General features: G+C 48.5%; 1 protein-coding gene across 3 annotated transcripts in view; it reads left to right on the plus strand.

Moving 5' to 3' along the window:
- The first annotated feature begins 3,023 nt into the window (after window positions 1-3,023).
- The window catches only part of SLC22A4 (solute carrier family 22 member 4), a 49,517-nt gene continuing 35,577 nt past the window's right edge, over window positions 3,024-16,963 (plus strand). The window contains exon 1 of one of the 3 annotated variants that reach the window (XM_073802505.1): window positions 3,024-3,577. In XM_073802505.1, the coding sequence (XP_073658606.1) occupies window positions 3,185-3,577 (393 nt within the window). In that variant the 5' untranslated portion in view covers window positions 3,024-3,184. The remainder of the gene's footprint in view (window positions 3,578-16,963) is intronic. The other 2 variants (XM_073802506.1, XM_033853152.2) reach the window with 2 other exon arrangements.

Consider the following 16,963-nt stretch of genomic DNA (forward strand, 5'->3'; position numbering starts at 1 on the left):
CCGCGGCATGTGGAATCTTCCCGGACCGGGGCACGAACCCGTGTCCCCTGCATCGGCAGGCGGACTCTCAACCGCTGCGCCACCAGGGAAGCCCCATGTTATTTTGAAGCCAACTGGTGAAGTTATTAGGGATCCAGTAGTCTGAAGCGTGCCAGGCCATCCTCTGTAAGGAAAAGGCAAGTTGTTGTACCCTGTACCCTCTACCACTAATAAAAAGACATAGTGCTTGGTGAGAATACTGCTCTAACCCATTTAATGGGTGCCTTGGAAGGCTCCCACCTTTGAGTGAAGCCCAGAGCAAGAGAGAGCTCTGCAATGTGTCCAACTGTAGTACAAGGTTCCCTGCCATTTGGTCCACATGGCCCAGCAGAATCAATGTTGCTAGAGGTGTTCATGGTGATAAGGATGCTGGGTAAAGTCTCTGATAAGCCATAATAAAAGAGTTTCAGTAAGATCTCTAGGGTGCCAGAGCAAGGTCATGCCTTCTGTAGCAGGGAGCTATTTGCCTTTTGAAAAGCAGCTATTTGGCTATACCTGCCAATGGGACATCAAGGGTCTATGCAACTAGAAATATCCAGTAAGAGCTAGTTATTGTCAAATTCTATCAAGTCATAAGATTAAGCAGGCACATAAGCAATCCATCATATAATAGAAATGGTAGAGTCAGGATCAGGATTGAGCAGGTCCATACAGTTCAGGTAAGTTAATGAACAGGTGGCTCAGACTCCATGACACCTACACCTCAGCTATACCAACACTTCTCCCTCAACTCAAACCTATGGTCTTATGGGGGTGGTTCTCTATAACCAACTGATAGAGGGAAAAAAATACTCAGCCCTGTCTCACAGGTGCTATCAGCCAAAAACTGGATTGTTTACTGCAACATAGCCCCACTTAGGAGTGGCCCTAAAGGACAATGGTGAAGGGAAATCCTCCCAATGGTCCAGCTATAAGCAGTGTACTTGGGCATTTTGTATGGCAGGCGAAGTAGTTCAAGGTATGGACTTACATATACTCATGGGCTATGGCAAACAGTTTTGTGAAGTGGTACCTGCTGGCTCTCACACATGTACACCCTGAAAGTGCAGGGGAGTCGACCAGTGGAGCCAGAACTAGTAAACAAATGCCTCTTCATTCTCTAAGGCTCTTTAGAAGGTCCCAGCTGGATCAAATCCCAATTACCCACAGCAATTAGGGTTGGGAAAAAGCTAAGGCAAGTAAAAAGAGTGAGTCACTTGCCTCAGGTGCAAAATTTAAGGGGGTGCCAAGAAATTCAATAATCAAGATAAATAATATTTTAACATAGTATTTTTAAAAATCAAAACGAATATAAAAATCCATGATGAACAAAACATCAAAATTTTAAGATACGATCAGTTATTACTAATTTTTTCCTTTGGTCTCAAGCTCTGATGTCACAGCACATCACTGTCACTGATCCTGGTCAGTACCAATGACCAGCTCAATTACACAGTCTTGTGTCAGCCTTACCTCCTTCCCTGTTCACTCTACCTAGTCCTTCACTCCCTTCCTTGGGATAACTACTATAAATAAATGATCTCCACATAAATTCTTATCTCAGGCTTTGATTTTTCATTGGGGGACAGGGGAAGCTGAAATCTAAGCTAAGTAAGACAATGACCACAGGAAATATTGTTCAAAGAAGGATTCTTGTGAAAGGAAAGGGAAACGCTATTAACAATTCTACTGGACTAATAGGCATAAATCACAGCTGTCCTGGCACATCTAGACATATGGTCTTATTACACATAAGGAAACTGAGGTTCCAAGGCGGTAGGAAGCCCCTCTCCCTGTAGACTGGAGGCTACAAAAAATGAGGCAGAAACGTCTCCCACCTCTTAACCAGCGCCTGGAGAAGCGAACACACTTGTACAAAATCTCCAAAGAGATGGGCCCTTCATCCTGTCAATCACATCTGCCTCAGGAACCCCAGGACTCCCACTGCAGGCCCAGGCTAGCTCACACAACAGCAGAGGGGCCTTAAGCCTGGACACGAGCAGACTGGTCCCTGCTCTGGTTACCCTGCCAGAACTGGGCGGCAAACTGGACCTTCTCCTCCTCCCTTCCTCCCTCCCTCTGTTACCGGACCATGGGGTGCCCCTTCTGCAAACTTGAGGCCTCCAGTCCAAGAAGACTCTGGCAGCCAGCCTCAATGAAGAGCCCCAGGGGATCAAAATCAGAGCCCAGGAGTAGTGACAGCTGGGCCTCCATTACCGTACTCTCACGAAGGACCAAGCTCCGTGTAGTATGTTCTCCAGAGGCCCCAAAAGGATCCTGGGACGACCCGGTAGTCCTTGCTCCCCACCTCCCCTCAGTCCGAGCTTGTCTCTGACGCACCGCGATCTTGATCATCCCTGTTTCCCCCTTTTCCGGGCTGTCCCGAAGCCGCCGGCAGGTGACTGAATCCAGCTTGGGGGTTGATGAGCGCCGGGTGGGCGGGCGCCGGCCACTTGCGCTGCGGCGGGCCAGAGGAGAGGGCGCGCTCCTGTCGACCCTGCGCCCGCAGAGCACAGGCCCCACGCACTAGCCCGTCAGCGCCCCGCCCGAGGCCCCCTTCGGGCTGGAAGCGGCAGAGGACCCCTGCCCGGGACGAGGTCTGTGGCGACGCCGACAGACAGGGCCGAGGCCCGACCTCTCAAAGACCTTGCTCTGCGGCCTCGACTCTTCCCATTCGCCCGCTCGCCCGTGAGGCCCTACCCGGCAGCCCGGGGCTGGGCGCTCAGCACCTAGGAGGCGCGGGGGCCGGGGATGGGGCGCGGGAACTGGGCCTATTTTCCGTACGGAGGCGGCACCGCTGACCTCCTAGCCTCAGCGGGGTGTCTGGCGGGGTCGCCGGGGGCGAGGAGCAGAGCACGGGCGGAGCCGCCCCGGAGCCCCACCCCATCCAGCCCGCTGCCTCGCCCTGCCCCGCCCCAACCGGGATCGGGGTGTGGTCCCGAGTTTCTACCGTGGCTTCCAGCTTTGCGTCCAGCTCCTAGGAACCTTCCAACGCCCGCAGCCCGTTTCCTGGGAACGGTGCAGGCCGCGCGCCTCGCTTTCCCTCAGCCGGCCTGGCCCGCGAGAACGTTCTGACGCCCCCGGGGAACGCCTTCCACCGCGCGACACTGTCCGGGGAACGCTCTCATCATCCCTCGTTGCCAACTGCAGAGCAGCGGCGGGGAGCATGCAGGACTACGACGAGGTGACTGCCTTCCTGGGCGAGTGGGGGATCTTCCAGCGCCTCATCTTCTTCCTGCTCAGCGCCAGCATCATCCCCAACGGCTTCAACGGTATGTCAGTCGTGTTCCTGGCGGGGACCCCGGAGCACCACTGTCGGGTGCCGGACACAGCGAACCTGAGCAGCGTGTGGCGCAACCACAGCCTCCCGCTGCAGCTGCAGGACGGCCGCGAGGTGCCTCACAGCTGCCGCCGCTACCGGCTCGCGACGATCGTCAACTTCTCGGCGCTCGGGCTGGAGCCGGGGCGCGACGTGGACCTGGAGCAGCTGGAGCAAGAGGGCTGCCTGGATGGCTGGGAGTTCAACCAGGACATCTACCTGTCCACCATCGTGACCGAGGTGGGTATGTGAGCGACCCAGTATCTGCATCAGTCCCCCTCGAGACACCCTGGCAGTGCCTGGGTCAGCGTCCCCCACTCATCAAACCTGGCCAGCAGTCACCTGGGTTATACTTCCAACACAGGTGTGCAGCCCAAGAAAGCAGGACTCAGGCTCATTCCCCATCGGTTTGTCTTGTAGGGAGGGGATGAAGAAGGGAGAAGGGAAGCAGTTGTCAACTGCCTTTTCCTCTGGCAGTTTCACAAAAGACGAAGTTGTTTCCCAAGAGCCTAGATACTGCCAACCCCAGGCTCCCCAGATGGACAGCCTGAGTCAAGTTCCTGCCGGAGGCATGAGGAGGGGGTGTGGGGGATGCTGCTGAGCCACGTGTAGACACAAAGAAGAGTCTTGCTGCTGGGCAGGGCATGGGCAGGTGTGGTCTGTTCCCTGGCCACAGGCTTCTGGAAGCATCACGGGGTCTCCTGCTCTGCCATACAACTATGGTAAGGCTTGGGTCCTGTCCTGAGCCTCCAGTTTCTCTGAAAAGGAGCAGAAGGCCTCCTGATACGGGTGGAGTACAGGGAACTAGAGGAGGCATAACCCTGGCCCCAGGGCACTCCTGAAGGGACAGACTCACAGAGACCGTCTGAGCATAGGGCCCAGTGGTGGACAGAGGCTCCGGCTTATGCCATTAGCCCCTTAGTATCCTAAGTGGTTTGGTGGCAGGATTTCTAAGTTTCAGCAGTCAGAATACACACGTACTTTGTCCTCTGCATTTCCTGCTTTGCATCTGGTAAGGGCCAGGAGATGCTATGTCAGGCACATCTCCTTCTGAGGAGGGTATCCTCATAGACTAGTTTCCTGCTATTAATCAGGCAGGTAGGATTCCCAGTTTCTGGCCCATCCTCTGCACCATGTGAAAACCTGAGCATGGCCTCTGCTAGTCTTTTATCCCCTTCCCCAGCACAATGTGGCAATAATTAGACACCATGTCTGGCCTTGTGCTGAACACCAGGCTATACACATCTGGGGTGTGGGGTCTGCTTTTGAAGCTCAGATACCGACGGGGACACTGGCTGTGTTCGAGAGAGCTAACATCAAACCTGGTTAATAACAGGGTTCTGGAACCTGAATTCAAATACTGGCTGGCTTGTTGTGTGACCTGGGGCAAAAAAACGGCCTTCTCTGTGGGGATAGCAGGGTGAGGAACTCCTTTAAGAAGGGATGATAAATTTGAACTGAGTCTGGAAATATGAGCAGGACTTGTCCAGGCAAAGAACATGGAAGATTCTGGGAATGAGATTTCATAGATCAGGGTGGCTTGGAGTTCAACGGATGGCAGGTGAGGCTAGAAATGCCTACAGGGGCCTGTCCACAGTGAGCCTGGTAGGAATGTTGAAGAGTTGAGTATATTCTGAGGACAGTGAGGAAATAGTAAGGGTTCCAAGGAAGGGGTAACATGGTCAGATTTGTGTTTTTAGAAAGAACTGTCTCAAGCTGCTATGAAAATCAAGAAGACCAGTGAGGAAGCTGTGGGAGTTGCCTTGGCAAGAGATGGGTGGCCAGCTGGGAGTGGTGGCTCTTAAGTCTATAAGACCAGTAGAAAGTGGGATCAGCCTATGGAGCGCCTCTGGATTCCTCCAGCATTGGTTCCATGCCTACCTTGGGCCCTGAGGTGGCCGTGCTTCTCTGGCTTTGATCCCCTAGCAGGGGTTCCTAGTGCTTACCCACCCTCTGCCCACAGCCTGATCCTGAGGGATCCAAAAGTAGGGGCCAGCTCACCCCACCTTAGCTCCTAGAAGTGTGGTCAGCACCTGAGCTGGAGCTGGCCCTACTGGCTGCAGCCCTCCTTGACAGCTGGGTTGACCTGTCTCTTTCCCCTTCTTTACTGGTTTTGTTCACCTCAGGGTGTGAGGGGTAGGTAGCTGCTGGCTTACAAGTCCATAGCTATCCCTGTTGTACCGTGCTCACAAGGGCCTGTGGACACCTCTGGGGATGCACATCATCACACACTCACACACATGCACCAGGATTTGCTTTTTTCAGCAGCCTTTCCCTTCCTTGCTACCTTTTTGGGTGCTGGGAGTAAAATAAAAGGCAAAGGAGCACTAGTGGTTGGGAGGAAGGAGGGGAGAAGCATGAAAGTGAGTAGGGGGGAGGTGGTTCTGCCTAGAAAGGTGGTGGCACAAGGAGGAGCTCTGGAGTCAGACAGGTGGGTCTGTTCTGACCCCACCCCCAAGCACTGGACTGACTTAAACAGGTTGCATCACTGCTCAATCAATGCCTCAATTTCCTTATCTATAAAAGGGGACACAAGCAAATGAAAAGATGCTCAACATCATTAATCATTAAGGAAATGTAAATCAAAACCACAATGAGATGTCACCTCACATCCATTAGGTTGGCTGCTATTAAAAACAAACAAAACAGAAAAATAACAAACAAAGATGTGGAGAAGTTGGAACCCTCATGCACAAAATGTAAAATGGTGCAGCCACCATAGAAAACAGTGTGGCAGACTCAATAAATTAAAAATAGAATTATCGTATGATCCAGCAATACCACTTCTGGGTGTATATTCAAAAGAATTGAAAGCAGGATCTTGAAATATTTGTATACCCATGTTTGTGGCAGTATTATTCACAATAGCCAAAGACGTAAAAGCAACTCAAATGTCCAGCAACAGATGAATGGATAAATAAAATGTGGTATATACATACAGTGGAATAGTATTCAGCCTTAAAAAGGAAGGAAATGCTGACACAATGCTACAACATGAATGAAACTTGAGAACATTATGCCAGGTGAAATAAGCCAGACACAAAAAGACAGAAACTGGGGCTTCCCTGGTGGCGCAGTGGTTGAGAGTCCGCCTGCTGATGCAGGGGACACGGGTTCGTGCCCTGGTCCGGGAAGATCCCACATGCCGCGGAGCGGCTGGGCCCGTGAGCCATGGCCGCTGAGCCTGCGCGTCTGGAGCCTGTGCTCTGCAACGGGAGAGGCCACAACAGTGAGAGGTCCGGGTACCACAAAAAAAAAAAAAAAAAAAGACAGAAACTGTATGATTTCACTTATATGAGATATGAAGAGTAGCCAAGCTCATAGAAACAGAAAGTAGAATGGTAGTTGCCAAGGGCTGGGAGGAGAGGGAAACAGGGAGTTATTTAATAGATATAGAGTTTCATTTTGCAAGATGAAAAGAGTTCTGGAGATTGGTTGCATGATAATGTGAATATATTTAACTCTACTGAACTGTACACTTAAAAATTGTTGAGATGGTATATTTTATGTTGTGTGAATTTTATTATAGTTGTTAAAAATGAGAATCATAAGAATGTCCAGCTTATCCAAGTTGTTGGGAGGATTCGATGAGATCATGTGCCATGCTATATCCCATAGCACCAGCAAAATGGGCATCATAGGTGGGTGGATGAGGAGTGGAAAGGGCAAGACCTCATCACCTCTGGCTGGGCACCATGGGCATTGTGGGAGCTGTTCTAAGGTCCAGGTTGTAGCCAGTATAATGGGTGATGAGACTTGCTGGAGGCAGAGCCCCTTTCCCGGGGTGGAATTCTAAGGCCCAGAGAATAGGACACAGGTCTGAATCTACTGTGCCAGGGGGAGAAATGGCCTCAGCTCCCCAACAAGATCAAGCGCAGGGGCCCTGAGTAAGTTTTCTGCATCTCTCTGGCACCATACAGGTAGAGGGACCACCCTCAGATTGTCTCTGCTTTATACCTCTGAAGGGATCTCCTGATGGGCATACCCTTTGGGACAGAGAAGCCCACCTGAGCCAACCCCCTGACCCTTTCACAGGGAAGACGGGTCAGCCAGGGACCCAAGGATGGCATGTTCTGCTGTGGAAATGCCTTTTAGAGAATGCCAGGAGGCGGGAACCTGGTGTCTGAGCTGGGAACTGTGTGGGTGCGTCTGCCTATGTGTATAGGTGTATAAGGTAGTTTCCTTCCTCTAGGAACTCATGGGTGGAGCTGCAGGCAGCTATGCCCTTCACCATGATAGAACGTCCAACAGCGGGCCTGGGCCTCTGGAGGCACTAGCCTTGTGCTGTCTTTCTTGGGACCTGGGGTCAGGGCTTGGACAGAACAGGACACACTGATTCTCCACCCACAGCCCAAAGGTATGAAATAGGAACAAGGGAGCCTTATCCTCTGCTAACAGGGTGCTTATGGGGGGCACTAGGAGCAGCGAAGGCGGGAACGATGAGACAGACTGAGCTTGGCATCTGACGGACAACTACATGGGACTCCATGTGGCAGCTCATAGAGATGTACCTCTTTTGGGGCCTGGGTGGGCTCTGCCAAAGGTGAAGAGTTTAGGCTGTTATCTTTCCATCAGGCCTGCAGGCTGCCCTGGAATACTGCTGGCTAGTGTGAGACTGGCAACTTGGCTGTTGGGACAGCCTGAATATTAACCAAGTTCACAACCCAGACCTGCCCTCTGGCAGATTCCAAAGGGGATAAAGTGGGGACCTCTGCCTCCAGCCAGTACCAACAGACTTTTATTTCCAGTCAGTGCTTCAGAAAGAGAACAAATAAAGGAGACTGAGGGGCTTTCCCTAGCTCTGGCCTGAATTTGCTTCCCTGTTTGTTTATCAGCTGCCTCACGCCAAACAGTTTGCCTGTTGCCTCTAAGCTCTGTTCCTCTGACAAACGCCACCAGGATCTCAGAATGTGCCTTTGTTTCGAGGCTGCTTCACCCGAACCTCCTGCCAAGTTTCTGGACAAACAGACTTTGTCCATCTCTCCTGGTGGGCAGCAGAGCCCTCACACTTTGTCCAAGAGGTAGGGTGGTGCATTGACAAAAACAAGGCTTGGCAGAGCTGGTCAGAAGAGCTGCAGGTGCCTCAGGCTTCGGAAGGGACTGTTATTTCTTCTTTGTGACAGGCTATATTCGATTTATATTCAAGGCTAACGCAGGCCTGCCTTGTTATCTGAAGCCTTGGTATGGTTTTAAGCATGTCTGTACAGTCCAAAAAAAACCAAAAAAACAAAGAAAAGGCAGGGATCCCCATTTGAAGCAGAGAGAATGGAGGCTCTGGGGAAAGGCTTGGCTGACTCACATGCCCTAGTGATTGGCACAGACAGCGCAAGGCTGGTGGCTTCTGCTCTGTGTTTGCAGGACTGGAAGGCAGGTTCATAGTGGCACCTTCCAGAGTTGCCCCTTGGTGCTACGTGGCTGGCACAGACCCCATCCTATTTGCTTTTATTCCCAGAGTGGAGCCTGGTAGAGCTGTGTTGGATCTAATGTCAGGACGCAAGTGGGAGAGCCAGGTCCCTGAGTGCCCCTTCTTCCCTCAGGCCCCTCCATTCCATTCCCACCATCCCATTTAAACTACCTGGGCCTTCTGCTTTGGCTCCACCTCTGATGACCACAGAACTGAGGCCTTTCCACCTATGGGTGCTTTTTCTTTACCTCTAATATAAAGAAAAAAAGATACTGAGAACATTTTAGGATTTAGCCTCCCTCCATCTCCTGAGCTCCAAGTTGCAGAGGCTAATTCCTGGTGAGTGCAGCCAGGAGACTTGGGGATCCCATCCTCCACTCAGCCCATATTAATATAGTGGTGCCTCTACTCCAGGTTCCACGGGCTGAGAATATTGAGGCCCTGGTTGCCCTTGTCCCAGCTTATTGTAGAGTGGAGATTCCATGCCAGGAGTGGCAAGCCAAAAAGAGGGATGCTACTACCTCCAACCAGCCTCTAACTCATAAGGCAGGGGGTGTCATTCTGAGGGCACCTTCCCTTCCCCCCAGTCCTGGAGCAGGGGCTCAGAGATTTTCCCCAGGGGAAAAGTAGTCCATAACAACAGAGAGCTCTGAAGCTGTCCCCACAGGAAATAACTTCATTTGAAACAAGCTGTGCAGAAGTTGAAGCCTAAGAGTGCTCTTTAAAACAATGGAGACTGTGGTAGTAAACAATTAAGAGGAGACTGGTAGCTCCATTTGAGCAAAAAGCTAACCCACAGGGCAACTAGATTACCAGAGAGAACCAGAAAAAGAGACAGCTCAGAGCAGTCAGAACAAACCTCAAAGACTTGCCTCAAAACTACTCCTTCAGAGGGGCTTGAATTTAATTGAGCTAGACTATAGAATGATTTGTGCCCCAGAGCATTGTTGAAAACAATAAAGGAATGAGCCAGTAATTGGTGGAGCCTAACAGCTAGGTGTGATATCAGCAGAGGCAAACAGCTTAATAGAAAAACTGGGGAAAGAGACAGTCAAAAAGAGCCCTGCTAAAACCATTGTCATCCCAGGGTGACTGTGTACATGCCCAAGGCTGTGCCCTCTGAGGAGGAACATCAGAGGCTTCACACTGCAGGGGAAATAGTCTTCACTAAGGGTCCAGCCAAGTCATTAAACAAATAAACAAACAAACAAAAACAAAGAAAAGCACCCCCAGGGTTGGGGGGGCTGTTCAATGCTCAGAGTTTCCACAATATATTTCCTGAAATGTCCAGTTTTTAACCAAAAATTACAATACATGCAAAGAAACAGGAAAATGTAGCCCAAACTCAGGGAAAAAAAAGCAGGAAATAGAAATTGCCTGAAAGGGCTTAGATGTCAGATCTAACAAAAACTTCAAAGCAGCCATTATAAATATGTTCAAAGAACTAAAGGAATTCATGTTTTAAAAAGTAAAAGAGGGGCTTCCGTGGTGGTGCAGTGGTTAAGAATCCACCTGCCAATGCAGGGGACATGGGTTCAAGCCCTGGTTTGGGAAGATCCCACATGCTGCAGAGCAACTAAGCCCATGTGCCACAACTACTGAGCCTGCGCTCTAGAGCCCGTGAGCCACAACTACTGAAGCCCACGTGCCTAGAGCCCGTGCTCTGCAACAAGAGAAGCCCCTGCAATGAGAAGCCCACGCACCGCAACTAGAGAAAGCAGGTGCACAGCAACAAAGACTCAACACAGCCAAAAATAAATAAATAAATTTATTTTTAAAAAAGCAATTAAAAAAAGTAAAAGAAGGTATGATAACGATGTCCCATCAAATACAGAATACCAATTAAGATATAAAAATAAAAGCTATAGGGCTCCCCTGGTGGCGCAGTGGTTGAGAGTCCGCCTGCCAATGCAGGGGACACGGGTTCGTGCCCCGGTCCGGGAAGATCCCACGTGCCGCGGAGCGTCTGGGCCCGTGAGCCATGGCCACTGAGCCTGCGCATCCGGAGCCTGTGCTCCACAACGGGAGAGGCCACAACAGCCAGAGGCCCGCGTACCACAGAATAAATAAATAAATAAATAAATAAAATCTATAAAAAAGAGAATCAAATAGAAGTTCTGGAGTTGAAATATACAGTAACTGAAAGTTAAAAATTCAGTAGAGAGCCTTAATAGTAGATTTGAACAGACAGAAGAAAGAATCAGCAAATTTGAAGACAGAGCAATATAAATTATGTAACCCAAAAAACAGAAAAAAGGAATGAAGAAAAATGAACAGGGTCTTAGAGAAATGTGGAACACTATTAACCAGACCAACATGTGCATAATGGGAACACTAGAAGGAGAGGAGAGGAAGGAGCAGAAAAAAAAATAGTGAAAGAAATAATGGCTGAAAATTTCCCAAATTTGATGAAAAACATTAATCTACACAGCTCAGCAGCTCAACTCCAAATAGAAGAAACAAAAAGAGTTTTGCACACAGACACATCATGGTAAAGTTATTTACAGTTAAACACCAAGGGGAATTTTTAAAACAGCAAGAAAAATAGGACACATACAAGGAAACCCCAATAAGATTTATATTTGACTTCTCATAAGAAACAAGAGAGGCCAAAAGGCAGTGGGATAACATATTCAAAGTGCTGAAAGAAAAAACACATCAACCAAAAATGTTGTATCTAGCAAAACTATCTCTTAAAAATGAAATAAAGACATTCGCAGACACACACATGCATGCACACACAAACCTGGGAGAATTTCTTGCTACCAGTGCTGCCTTACAAGAAATACTAAAGGAAGTTCTTCAGGAATAATTTTTTTTAATGCACAACTTATTCTCTGAAAACTACAAGGCATCTTTAAAAGAAATTAAATAAGATATAAATACAGTAAGTCCCCTACATATGAACCTTCAAGTTGTGAACTTTCAAAGACGCAAATGTGCGTTCGCGTGTCCAGTCATATAAGGCGTGAGTGAAACTGCAGCTTGCCCTGTCTCTCATTGCTGATGATCCTTCAGCTCTACCATCTCCCACCTCCTCTCCCTCCTCCAGTCAGTAACTCTTCTTGCCTGTTCACTCCATGCCAGCCCCTGTATGCCAGCTGTTGTACTGTACTACTGTACTTTTCAAGGTACTGTACTGTAAGATTAAAAATGTTTTCTTTATTTTTTGTGTTTGTTTGTTACGTATTGTTTGTGTGAAAAGTATTATAAACCTGTTACAGTACAGTACTATATAGCCGATTGTGTTAGTTGGGTACCTAGGCTAACTTTGTTGGACTTACAAACAAATTGGACTTACAAGTGTGCTCTCAGAACAGAACTCGTTTGTATGTAGGGGACTTACTGTAAATGGAAAGACATCTCACGTTCCGTTCATGAAGCAGAAGGCAATATTGTTAAGATGGCAAAACTCCCCAGATTGATCTACAGATTCAATACAAAAGGTGTTCAGTATCATTAGTCATTAGGGAAATGCAAATCAAAACCACAAGGAGAGGGGCTTCCCTGGTGGCGCAGTGGTTGAGAGTCCACCTGCCGATGCAGGGGACACGGGTTTGTGCCCCAGCCGCAGAGCAGCTGGGCCCATGAGCCATGGCCGCTGAGCCTGCGCGTCCGGAGCCTGTGCTCCGCGACGAGAGAGGCCACAGCAGTGAGAGGCCCACGTACCGCAAAAAAAATAAATAAATAAAAATAAATAAATAAAAACCCACAAGGAGATACATCTTAACACCCCTGGGATGGTTAAAATTAAAAAGACACACAATAGGGACTTCCCTGCTGGCGCAGTGGTTAAGGATCTGCCTGCCAATGCAGGGGACATGGGTTCGATCCCTGGTCCAGGAAGATCCCACATGTCATGGAGCAACTAAGCCTGTGAGCCACAGTGACTGAGCCCACGAGCCACAACTACTGAAGCCCACACACCTAGAGCTGGTGCTCTGCAACAAGCAAAGCCACCGCAATGAGAAGCCTACACATCGCAACAAAGAGTAGCCCCCCCTCACCGCAACTAGAGAAAGCCCACATGCAGCAACAAAGACCCAACCCAGCCAAAAATAAATAAATTAAAAAAAAAGACACACAATAACAAGTGTTAATAGGAATATGGAAAAATTAAAACCCTCGTTCATTGCTGTTGGGATTGTACAATGATGCAGCCACTTTAGAAAACATTTTTCAAGTTTCTCAGAAGGTTGAACATAGATTTATCATATGACTCAGTGATTCTACTCCTCATATGTACCCAAGAGGAATGAGAACATATACGCTTGCAAAGTGTTGTACACAAAAGTTTATAGCAGCTTTATTCATAATAGCCGAAAAGTGGAAACAATCCAAATGTCTATCAACTGATAAATGGCTAAATAAAAGGTGGTATATCCATACAATGGTATATTATTCAACCATAGAAAGGAATGAAGTACTGATATTTGGTACAACAACATGGATGAACCTTGAAAACATTATACTAAGTGAAAGAAGCCAGTCACAAAAGACTATATATTGTATGATTCCACTTATATCAAATGTCCAGAATAGGCAAATTCATAAGTATGTTAGTGATTGCCACAGGCTGAGGAAAGAGAATGGGAAGTGACTACTAATGGGTGTGGGGTTTCTTTCAGGAGTGATGAAGCCATTCTAAAATTAGATAGTGCTGATGATTGCACAATTCTGTGAATATAGTAAAAACCACTGAATTGTAAACATAAGAATGAATTTTATGGTGTGTAAATTATACCTCACTAAAGACCTTATAAACAAAAAGAATTAAGTAGCCAGCTTTTCCCCCCCAATGGTCAGGAAATTTCCAGTTTTAAGTCTGCAACTAAGTTATAAAGAAGAAATTGTGGGTGGATATATATACTATTATTAACTAACTACTACTTCCTCTTCTTCCCCCCGAATGAAAAATATAACTATAAGAGAACACATAGAAATCCATTCTTGTTTTTTTGTTTTTTTTTTTTTTGCGGTACGCGGGCCTCTCACTGCTGTGGCCTCTCCCGTTGCAGAGCACAGCCTCCGGACGCGCAGGCTCAGCGGCCATGGCTCACGGGCCCAGCCGCTCAGCGGCATGTGAGATCCTCCCGGACCAGGGCACAAACCCGCGTCCCCTGCATCGGCAGGCGGACCCCCAACCACTGCGCCACCAGGGAAGCCCAGAAATCCATTCTTAAATGAACCATTGCTAGTTTTTCATTCACAGCTGTCTCTGAGATTGAAGTCCATTTATAAAGGGATTTTAAACCTTGTGGTAAAAGCTTTTCTGGTTTTTAGTCATTGAATAGAAAGTTCTGTTTTCTAACAATCTCTTCTGCCTAGTCAGGTTTAAGTATAACCTGCTTTGCTTATTCATTAATGCTGTTTGTTATAAGTCATGGTTTTGGTTAGGACAAAGGCATGAGATTAGTAGAAAGGGAACTACCATTTAATGAGGCCTGTAATGTGTCACTGTCAGACACACTACTTACATTTCCTGTCTAATGCTCATAACAACCTCAAGAGGGAGTATTATTGTCACCTCTTTGAAGATGAGAAAACAGGCTAATGGAGGTGAATGAGTGGCCCAAAGTCACACAGCTGGAAGTGGTAGAACCCAAGAGAGCCTGTGCTCTTTGCTCAACATGAGGCTGCCTTCCAGAGTTCTCAGTTCTATGCAGGTCACAGGGATACACTTATCTTTATGATCCTTTATGGCTTTGGTAAAGGCTAAAATTGCTAGACTTTGGTTAGTTGGAGAGTTCAAAGTTGAGGGTGATTTTCAAAGGACAGTGTGTGAGGGACGTCCCTGGTGACGCAGTGGTTAAAAATCTGCCTGCCAGTGCAGGGGACACGGGTTTGAGACCTGCTCGGGGAAGATCCCACATGCCGCGGAGCAACTAAGCCCGTGTGCCACAAGTACTGAGCCTGTGCTCTAGAGCCCGTGAATCACAACTACTGAGCCCGCGTGTCACAACTACTGAAGCCCACCCTCCTAGAGCCCGTGCTCTGCAACAAGAGAAGCCACAGCAATGAGATGCCCGCACACTGCGACGAAGAGTAGCCCCTGTTCGCTGCAACTAGAGAAAGCCCGCGCACAGCAACAAAGACCCAACGCAGCCAAAAATAAATAAATAAATGTAAATTTAAAAAAAAAAAGGACAGTGTGTGATACCACACATTTCCAAACTAATTTTCCATTACTCCTAATTGTTCAACATTCATTCATCGACAATTTGTTAAGCATCTACCACGTGCCTAGCCTTGTACATGCATTAGTTATCTAGAATGATTATATGAACGTGTTCAGGTTTTAGAACTCTGTCCACCTGGAGAAGGTTGAGCAGGAGGTGCCTCTTTTCCTCTCTAGCCAGAGAGCACAGTGGCCCAGAACAAAGCCCACCCCACCCAGGACGGCTGGGCTTATGCATGCACATGTGCACACTTGATCTGTCCTGTAAAGTATGCTTGACCTTGAGCTTTGTGGAGGCAGTGACCATGTCTGCTTTGTGCCCCATACACGGTCTGGCCCAGAGCATGTGCTCAGTGATGGTTGAATAAATGGTTAAGCAATTCCTTTTACCAATCCACTAGAACTCAGGCTAGTCACTTCATTGCCCTATGCCTTCATTAACTCATTTGTAAAATGGGGATAAAGAGAATACCCATTTCACATGGCAACTTTGAGATCCCATGAGTAATGCAAGGCACACAGTGAGCACACAATACACTGTACTTGTCCTTCCTATTATTATTACTGTTGAGGGCATGAGACGCATATTCTTCTAGGCCAAGAGTGACCTCATGTCCCCTATTACCTTGTGACGTGGTTTTTTGTTTTTTAAAGCAGAGCTGAAGGCTAGATGGCCCAGCCAAATGGAGCTTACTCTGCTCTGTTAGGGAACATTGGTCTAAGACCTTGAGGATGAGACAGACACAGTAATCCTGTGAGAGCACATCCAGGGCCTCAACCCGGCACAGTCTGGGACATTCTACTCTTTGTCTATGGTGTGTGTGGGAATGTGGGTTATGTTTCAGTAATGGTGGTATTTGACTTTAAAGCACAGCTCCAGAGCGATGCCAGGCAGCTCCTTACCAGGCCATCAGCCATTAGCCTCTGAGCTGACTGTGTATATATGTTTGTGTGTGCGTGTGTGTACACACATGTGCAGAGACCCACGGGACAGTTCTGTCTCATCAAGGAAAAGACTGTCTCCCACTGGTCCTGCCATGTCATTGTTAACCACAGGGAGTTCCCTGGGACCTGGCTATTGAGGCCCCAAGACACACCCCTAGAAACCCCAAGGGACTGGGGCAGGCAGGGCCTGGCCTCCTTAAGAATAGCCCCGTGGAGAAAACAGGCTGGCAGCTGATTTATTGGACCCCAGTTCCAAAAGCCGCAGTGAAAACTTTATCTGCCAATCTTGTCCTATTACCAGGTCTCCTGCAGCTTTCGAAAAGACTCTCTGGGTACAGTAATTCCCCAAGAGGGAACCCAGCCTTGGAACCAACCATAAATAGCCATGAGGTCCAGCTGCCTTCCCCTGCCAGGTGTGAACAGGATCTCCCTGCATGGTGTTGACAGGGCTTCTTGGGCCCCTCTTCAAGGAAGGAAGGGGGACCTAGAAGCATGGCCTCATGGCCTCCAGTAGGAGAGCAATGGGGAGCTGGCCCTCACCTCACCCTTCTCAGCACCCAATTCAGAACTCCTTTCCTTGCTCCATTCCCCAAAGAGACTAGGCTTGACCCACTATCAGGGCCAGCTTCATGGGCATCAACCCATGCAGTCACACAGGACCCCACACTTGGTTTTAATGCTCTGCTGTTGACGTCTTGAAATTTTTTTTTTTATAAATTTATTTATTTCTTTTTGGCTGTGTTGGGTCTTCGTTGCTGTGCATGGGCTTTCTCTGGTTGCAGCAAGCGGGGGCTACTCTTTGTTGCGGTGCGCAGGCTTCTCATTGTGGTGGCTTCTCTCGTTGCGGAGCACAGGCTCTAGGCACGTGGGCTTCAGTAGTTGCAGCACGTGGGCTCTAGAGTGCAGGCTCAGTAGCTGTGGCACACGGACTTAGTTGCTCCGCGGCATGTGGGATCTTCCCGGACCAGGGCTCGAACCCGTGTCCCCTACACTAGGAGATGGATTCTTAACTACTGCGCCACCAGGGAAGTCCCAACGTCTTGAAATTCTTAATCATTTTTGAACAAGGGGTCCTGCATTTTCAGTTTGCACTGGGCCT

The sequence above is a fragment of the Tursiops truncatus genome, chromosome 3, assembly GCF_011762595.2.
Source record: "Tursiops truncatus isolate mTurTru1 chromosome 3, mTurTru1.mat.Y, whole genome shotgun sequence".
In the NCBI taxonomy this organism is placed as follows: domain Eukaryota; kingdom Metazoa; phylum Chordata; class Mammalia; order Artiodactyla; family Delphinidae; genus Tursiops; species Tursiops truncatus.